General features: G+C 42.9%; 1 protein-coding gene across 3 annotated transcripts; it reads left to right on the top strand.

Annotated features, from left to right (window-relative positions):
- The first annotated feature begins 319 nt into the window (after positions 1-319).
- On the top strand, positions 320-8,361 carry LOC102696346 (protein spire homolog 1). Of its 3 annotated transcripts, none has more exons than XM_015364788.2 (16): positions 320-1,022; positions 1,305-1,333; positions 1,877-2,059; positions 3,088-3,213; positions 3,608-3,670; positions 3,767-3,931; positions 4,362-4,439; positions 4,533-4,662; positions 5,446-5,570; positions 6,114-6,177; positions 6,368-6,483; positions 6,782-6,880; positions 6,994-7,061; positions 7,353-7,380; positions 7,579-7,718; positions 7,851-8,361. In XM_015364788.2, exons 1-16 carry the CDS (start codon positions 770-772, stop codon positions 8,017-8,019), a joined length of 1,836 nt encoding a protein of 611 aa, XP_015220274.2. In that variant the 5' UTR covers positions 320-769; the 3' UTR covers positions 8,020-8,361. The 3 variants fall into 3 exon arrangements, with proteins under 3 accessions (XP_015220274.2, XP_015220275.2, XP_015220273.2); XM_015364789.2 differs by having other exon boundaries at positions 1,302-1,333; positions 6,413-6,483; XM_015364787.2 differs by having other exon boundaries at positions 321-1,022; positions 1,302-1,333.

The following is an 8,361-nucleotide window of genomic DNA, read 5'->3' as shown; positions in this document are numbered from 1 at the left end:
TAAACCACACAGGGCGGACCGTGGTAATAAAATTCGTAATATTTTTGTACACATAAAAATTATCAGGGAAATCAAACATCCACTTGGATTTGACTCAATAAATCAAAGATTAGTTTTCTTTAATGCTAACGTAGTATTGGGCAATTAATTGCAAGTCAAGGAGATGATCGCTCCGGGTTCTGCTCGTGGGTGAATTACTTGCGCATTCTTTCAGAGTGTTTGGAATGCAGAAAATTAAGTGGTTTCTGACATTTCTAGCCAAATATCTGAAGCATTAGTTTCAAATAATATTAACTATTCCAAAGTACCTATCCTTCTATTATGGTCTCTGGTAGAAAATGGAAACGAAAAAGGTGCACAGCAAGTCAGGAACCGTTTCAAAAGCTGAAACTTTGGACGCCTCAAATTTTAAAGGATGGCCAATGGCAAACACAATTTTTGTTATGCTTTGTCAAAGTGTTGTCAATGCCAAAGTCTGACTCGATTTCCCCCCGTATTACTACAGGTGAGTACCAAACGTGATGCGCTAATTGGCCAAAACTAAATACGGTGCCGCGCAATGCTGGGGTCCTAATTACACTGAGACAATTAGGAAAGGCTGAGTCGCTGGTTCTAGTTACAAATGCCCTTTGTGCTAACTTTGGTTGGTTGGGGAGTGATTTGTTTTGTGGGGACCTGTTGTTAAACTAAACACCGGTAATAAAGGAAAATACTCTTAGAGAACAACAAAAAAAAGTTACTCGAAACACAAGCGAAGGCAAGGAGAAGCATGGGGGATTCTAAGTGCCTCTCCGATAGCTACCACATCTCTCTGAGCGAGATTCTGGAGCTGCAGGGCCAGCCCGTGAGCGAGGAGCAGGCGTGGGCCCTCTGCTACCAGCTGTGCAGCCTGATGGTGCAGAGCCAGCGCCTGCAGGGCTGCGGAGACCTCTCTCGGTGGAAGGCACCCTGGATCACCGGCATGGAGAGCGTACTGCTGAAGAACGATGGGACGGTGGTCCTAAAAACAAAAGAACGCATAAGTATGATTTTTTTTGTAATTGTTTGGCATGTGTTAAAACAAGATTGTGTTGTACTCACCAAATGACGTTGGTTCCCATTTAAAAAAAGGGGGGTCTAAGGTTATAACCTTCTGCGATTATCTCCAAGTCTAATCGTTTAGAAATTGTCTTCACACATCCGCGAATTCTTTTTTTTTTTAAGTTTTCCCCGCAAATGCAAGGCAAATATCTTCTGATTAGCCGTAAGAAGCAGCGAGGTTGTCTTTAATGTACTGGCTTTAATGTTTTATTCCGTTTCAGAAGGATCTTTTGAGCTGCAGACCGAAGATGATGTAAGTTCAGAGACTTTAATAGTATCTGTGACACTGCTTTCATACGGTGTACACATGATGGGGCACGTATGAGTTTTTTTTGGGGGGGTGAACAAAGCGGAGGCAACCCTGGCCAGAAGTACCAGAATTTGATAGGTTTTAGATTCACTTAAGATGCACCATGGAAGATATTCAGTGAAGAATGCTGGACACGAATATTACAGTAAAGGGCCAGGGTTGTCTTAACCTGATTGCTGGGCATGCAATTTTGAATCCATAACTAAGGAAAGTAGGCTCTAAATTTGATGGGCTACTGACTCACTCCTCAAACCTGTGCAACTGGTATGAGCCAACATGCCTCTCTTGATGTATTGCTCTGCAGTAGTTTTATCAGAAGTAAAAATTCTGTGAAGGATGGTGAGCGTAGGTTTTGGGACGGTGGTATTAGTTTTCTCCCGAGAGTGAGGCAGTCCTCCTACAGTAATACCCATACTCTAAGTCCACCACTCTTTCCAAACACACTTGAGACCTCCAAAACTGCTGTTCTGCACTTGTCCTCTATAGATGGTGGATTTTCTGGGAAGAATGATCTACTCCTGCCTGGACTGGGGTTTAGGCAGTAATGTGGAGAGAGACCTGAGTGAGACCCTGGAGATCCTCATCTGCCAAATGACTAAACTGGACACCAGCCACAATAGACCAGGGGAGCCTTTCCAGCCAGTCTGCACGTTCTCTGAAGTTATTCAGGTGGTGTTCTTCCAACTCCTATTTGTAACGTTCATTCCCATCTCGGCAGAGTTGGATCCAGGAAGGTATACACCTGTGCTTGAGCACTGTAGGAAATATGCTGCAGCAGGAGCAGTGGGTTTTAACTGTGGCTACCTCTGCATGCTACTGTAGAAATCCTGTGGTGGTTTTTATGTAATTTACTTCCAGAACATGTACCTCTGTGGTTGTCCAGTGATGCTGCTTGTATGGGAAACCAGTGTTTGGACTTTTTCTAACTGATTTCCCTCCACAGTATTCATCATATGTAAATTAGTATAATTATATGTGCATATTGGTGTTTGTGGACATTTATAATATACAGTACATTCCTTGTACAGATTTAAATTGGTCATGCTGTCCCTCTACTTACCCTAATTTTAGAAATGTCTGTGCTGAAGGTGTTTTCTTCCTCTTGTAGCAGCAGCAGCAGGAGCTGGAGAAAACAAAGGATTTCGAGTAATATAATTAGGACGTTCTTAGAGCAGGGGAAGTGAAGAAATCCGTAGACGATGTAGGGTGGTGGATGTGGTTGAGAAGATGCGAGAGGCGAGGTTACGGTGGTATGGACATATCATGAGGAGGGATGTTGAGGAAGTAACAAAGAGGGTAATGTAATTTGAGGTGGAAGGTAACAGAGGAAGAGGCAGGCCTAGAAAGAGATGGATAGATTGTGTGAGAAAAGATATGGAGGGATGTGAAGTGAGTGAGGAAGATGTGCTCAACAGAGACAAGTGGAGAAGAGCAACCAAAGCAGCTGACCCCAGGACAGTCTGGGACTAAGGCTGTGAAGAAGAAGAAGAAGAAGTTCCTAGAGCAGGGGAAGCTAGCCTTTGTTCATCCATTCCATTCCAAGCCTTTCGCTCAATGAATTTCTAGTTGGTGACATTCAGCAGTGGGGCAGTTTGCATGGAAGTACTGGCTGCAGGCAGGAAATGGAAATAACAGTGCAGTCTACACTGAAATATACAGCATGGTTAGAGGTGACTGGTCTCCTGCATGTGTTGCAGGTCTGTGAGGCCCGCCTGTACAGCCCAGCTATGGCTGCACACCATTACAGAGCCATCTGCTCCATACTGTTTGCAGAGACTGTAGACATTTGCCGGTATCTTCAAAAAATACAGAATGCAAAGGAGGTGAGACTGCTAGGTTATCCATCATTTTGGTACTTAAAGCTTTTACCTTCATCTCCGGGGGCTAGATTTTCTGGGCTTCAGTTAAATTCACCCATTCAGTACTGAAATATTGAGTTTTCCTAGGAGGTTCTCACTTTGGTCCTTGATGAAGATTAAGTGCAACACTTACACAAAATACTAGCCTTCAGATGCCGTTGATTAATTCCCGAGTGTATGACTCTATGTGCATTAGTATTGTTCACATGGTTCAAATCTAGCATGTCCATCCTATTAGAGTAATAGGCTAGTGTGCTTATGTCTCAGGCTCCACTTTCTTTTTAGAAGCTGAATAATAGCAGGAGGATACTTTCACTGTTGAATACGTAGCATTCACCATTGCTTTGAATCTCACCAGACTCTGCAGAAATTGGTGAATAAATCGGATGGCAGCATTGTAACCCCTGTTACGACAGACTGGGTAAGAAAGAGGAAGGTTCCCTAACATATAATGGATTAGACTGGGAATTTCAATCCAGTTTTGGGAAGCAATGGTGGGTGTTGGTGTGACTTGCAGGTTTTCACCTGGAAACATGTGATTGAAGAGCTGAGGACAGGTGTGAAGCTGAAGTCCAGGTCGGAGCGTCGCAACGTCACTGCGCCGGCTCAGGCCCCACTCTCCCCTTATGAGCAGCTGCTGCGTGATATTCAGTCCAAGAGGTACACTCTCCGCAAAGTCAAGGTGAGCTTGCACTGTGTGTCCACACACAGGACCACGCCATTAAGAGAGGCTTTCTCAGCCATTTCTAGTGTCCAGCAAGTTGAAGAGACCCACCCTGGCCCGTAAAAGACCACAGTGAAGAGACTGAAGTATTTAACAATGAAGGGGCTTTCTAGTTTTTAGCTGCTCTTTGGGGAATCGTTGTCATAGCTGGCTAAGGAGAGACAGAGAGAGCCTATATTTAAAGAGACAATTTCTGTCCTCCACATTTTAATCTGTGCTCTGAATAAGAATCTGCAGGTTCTTGGGAGCCCAAAAGAAGAACTCTTTTCTTGTGAAAACAAACTTCATTTACAAAGTATGTGTTGCACATTGGAACTCTATACAACTTGAGAAAATTCCGATATGACTATATGTATATATGAATTTTCCACTCCTTTTCCTCCTTTAGACGGTGGGTAATCTGCCAAAAAGGGATCCCCATGAAGCTCTTCTGGACTTTGTTCGTTCCAACCCCAGACTGAGGCCTGTGAGTTGATGGACAGGAAGCTTCCGGAGATATCTTGTAAATGTATTTCCCCAAAGCAACACAATACAATCTTTCCCTAATTATTTCCTTCAGGCATCGGACCGTAAATTAAAGAAGCGTCCTAAGGAAGCAGCCAGTCTCCATGAGCTGCTGATGGAAGAAATCCGATCTGCTGCCAAACTGCAACCATTGTCCTCCCACAGGAGGAGGGCAGCTTGTCAAGGCATCGTGCTTCCACTGCCTATCTGTTAAAGACTCCTTATTGCAGAGAGGGATTGAGGCTTGGTAGACGTTCCTCTAATATGGTCTTTCCTTTTGTCATGCTGAAAACTCCACATAGCCTTGCAGTGTAGTTAGTACCCATTGGAGGATTAGTGCACCCCTGATTGATGCCTCTGCAAGCCTGCAGTTGCCCCAAATTTTACAAGGGCCAACACTGAGCAGAAAACCGAGAGAACTCTGGCTGACTGATGCCCAACTTACCCTAGTTGCACTGTGCCAGTTGTGCAACACTGGTAAGGAAGTTCCAGTCACAGTCAGTTAATGCCTGCTCTGGCTCAAGACTGTCATCACTGGATAGCAGATTAAGCTCTGTGGGGCTGACAAGTGCCAATACTTATTTTATTTGCTTCCACTGCTAACTAGTTAGTCCATCATCTGGTTTAGTTAATTGAGAAGACATTATCTACAGGTACTGTATAAACAACTCATGACATACACTGCAATGCAGCTGAAAATACATTACGCACTAATCAAACTGTAAAAATCACTTCCCATAAATGAATCGTAAAACAAAAGCAGTTTTCCATTCACACTGTTAAACAGCTGCTCAACCTTATGTCCCTTGTCTGCTTATTCTTTTAGTTATGTGCAGATTGACCACAGAAATGTGTTTAATTCACAAAAACTGTTTTTGGTGTGTATTTTGCATATGAAGATTGTGTGTTTGGGTAAATATTATACCATTACTCTTAATGTTTTCTTCTGTTGTATCTTTTTTTTCTAGAGAACAATACGTCTCCACCGAATTGTGTTATCTCAGTGTCTGTTTATGAGGATTCTTTCTCTGATGACTCCTTCTGCCTGTTGAAGCCTATTCCCACTCCAGATCTCAAGGAGTCAGGGTCCGAGGTGTGGAACCTGTACATCTTCCCTGCATAATATCGCCCAGCAATCTTTCTAGTAAAGGGGAACTAATTATAAGTATGAAGGTGATGAGAGCTTGCGGTTTCAGTTGAAGAGATTTGAAAGGGTAAAATCTTTTTAAAGCAAATTCTAGAAAGTATAAAAGTACAGTATGGTAATGGAGTCATGTTCCAAACAGAAATTGTCCACATTGCCCTCTAGAATTGATCTCCTAGTGTTCCATCTCTTTTTCACCCCATTTTCAACTTCACTACCCAATATAATTTCCTTTGTCCTCATTCCCCCTCATACCCCAGACACACCTGAAGAAGGCTTACAGCTCTAACATTTTCTTTTGCCTCTGCTTGGCAACTCTTGATTCACCTCTACACATTCCTGTACTGCTCGCCACTGTAGCCCTGTAAAGAGTATTGACGTCTTCAGCCAGTGTTGTTTTATGTAGGTCATGCAGAAGTCTCGTCAGCAGGAGAAGGAGAGGAGCTGTGTGGTGGTTTCACTCCTGACTTGACCTAGTCTTTTGTCTGACAGGAAGACAGCAGGTATTCGGAGAACAGTGATGAGAAGCTGTGTGAGAACGCAAGCAACAAACCAGGTAACAGCTAGATGTAGTGTGGAACACTTGTGGACTATAATTGTTTTCCCCATCCCCAACAAAAGTTTGGATCTGGTCAAGGGTAAACTCGGCTTGCTTGCAAGCATAGATGTCTGTTCATCTTTCTTTTGGCAAGTGTATGCATAGGGTCTCAACTAAGCAATTCCCAGGTGATTACATTTTCCCATAGATCGAGATCTGAAGTTCTTCCCTTTGCTGTCGTCATCACCGATAGATCTGCTGAGCAACCCATCTGGACACAGGAAAAGGTCCAAGTCATTTGACAGCTTCGAACTCGAGAAAAAGGTAGGGTTTCCACTTACTTTTTTGCGGTCAATTAAAAAAAAAAAACTGGGAACCATGATTAATAAAGAAGGACTAGAAATTCCTGGGAGGTTCAGCAGGATCGTTCGTAGTTACAGTAGGTGTAGATTAAAGAGTGTGTGCCAAAAGGTGGTAGTGCACAGGAAAGGAAAAGGAGATTTCAATATCTGGTATGACAGGTCGAACATACAGAAACTTGTTTCCTTTGCAGTTTGTGTTTCAGATATTTGATTTCCGTCTGTCTCTGTCATCATGACCCCATATCTGTTTCATGCTGCAGGTCTGTTTGCCTCTTACAATTGCAGACGTGATCAGGGTGCGTCAGGCAGAGATGGGGAGGTTGCAGAACCTCTCCTACAACAGCTACACTAACTTGAGGGTGAGTTACTGTATTTAATGAAAGTGGTATATAGTCTCATTTTAGAATTTTTTTGCTTTTTTTAAAGTTTTCTCTTATTTGGATTAATGCCATTAACCTGGTGTCCTTTTCAGGTCTGTGCGTGTTGCCAGAAGAGGAGCCTATATTTTACCTGGCATAATTCTTGCTACTTTTGCAACAGGTAACCTGTTATAATGTGAACACTACCAGTCTCACGTTAGGGTAATACAAACTCTGGAATTGTACTCCAGATGTCTGCATGGGGTTTTCTGCAAACTAGGGGCCCTCCAGTGGGTATTGGGATACTCTAAAACTACCATAGAATTGTACACGTTTTAGTTTCTTGAAGAGATCCATATAACATTTAAAAGCCCTTTCTGGCAAAATGTATTGAGAAGGTAGATTAGTGGGTCTGTATTCCCTGTGCGTGCTGTGTAGTATATACTGATGCCAAATGGTTTTATTTTTCCAGGGTTGTGTGCCCAGAGTGTTGTATTGAGGTAAGGTTTTTATGTAATGCAACCTAACCCACCCCCTTCCCTAGCTTAAACACTCACACTTCTGGGGATAATAAGCTGTTAATGGCCAACTGCTTTTCAAAAGACTTTCCAAACCTCAGGGATTCTGTTATTCCACTCTGTTCACCCTGAAGCGCAACGTGAGAATAAGGGCTTTATGATGCTGTTGTCTGTTTTCAGATGCTGTTGCCCAACAAGTGGTGCATGAATCTCCCAGTGAGCTTCTTCAAGAAGATCGTTGTGACTAAGGAAGCACTGCTAATGGGCCAGGACATTGAAAACACATTTTGGCAGGAGCGGTGGTCTTGGGATAGCACCAGGTAATAAAGATGGCCACTCTAACAATTCCAGTAGTTCTATTTTTGCTATATTTTGATAGCTTTCATCTGCCACTCTTTTTATTCTGATTTAAGACCTGCCAAGAGGAATTTAAGCTCTTTTTTTTTTTTAAGAGTTCCTCTGGTCCTGGAATCAAGGGTGATTAAAACAGCCCCACAGCACAGACTGGCAATGAAGGACTGGTACAGTAAAGACATCTGTGTGAGGTGCAAGAACTTCCTCGTTGAAGCCTGTGATGCTGTGCTCAGTCTACGTGCTTCTCCAGTGCCAAGAGAAATCTGATTCTTCTCGGAGATGCAGTTTAAGCTTGTCCCCCCTCTCCCCACCCAAAGCTTTTTTTTTTGCTAAGGCTTGTCTCTTACACCACCTTCAGCACTTTCTAATTGAACTCCACCAGCTTCACACACTAAGTAGAACTGTTCCGTTTCCTCTTTGATATGTGCAACACACTCCTCACTAGTCACACGACACTTGTTTTTAAAAGCACAAATTTTTCCATGCTCTGATTTTTTTTCCCATGTTGTTTTGTTCATAACATCCCATCCCGCAAGCTTTAGTGTTTTATAAGGCTTTTTAAATGTTTTTAAAATGATTGTGTCTGAAATAAATGTGATTTTTCTGCTC

The sequence above is a fragment of the Lepisosteus oculatus genome, chromosome 16, assembly GCF_040954835.1.
Source record: "Lepisosteus oculatus isolate fLepOcu1 chromosome 16, fLepOcu1.hap2, whole genome shotgun sequence".
Classification (NCBI taxonomy): Eukaryota; Metazoa; Chordata; class Actinopteri; order Semionotiformes; family Lepisosteidae; genus Lepisosteus; species Lepisosteus oculatus.
The sequence above is the reverse complement of the archived record's forward strand: the minus strand, read 5'-3'. Positions and strand labels throughout refer to the sequence as shown.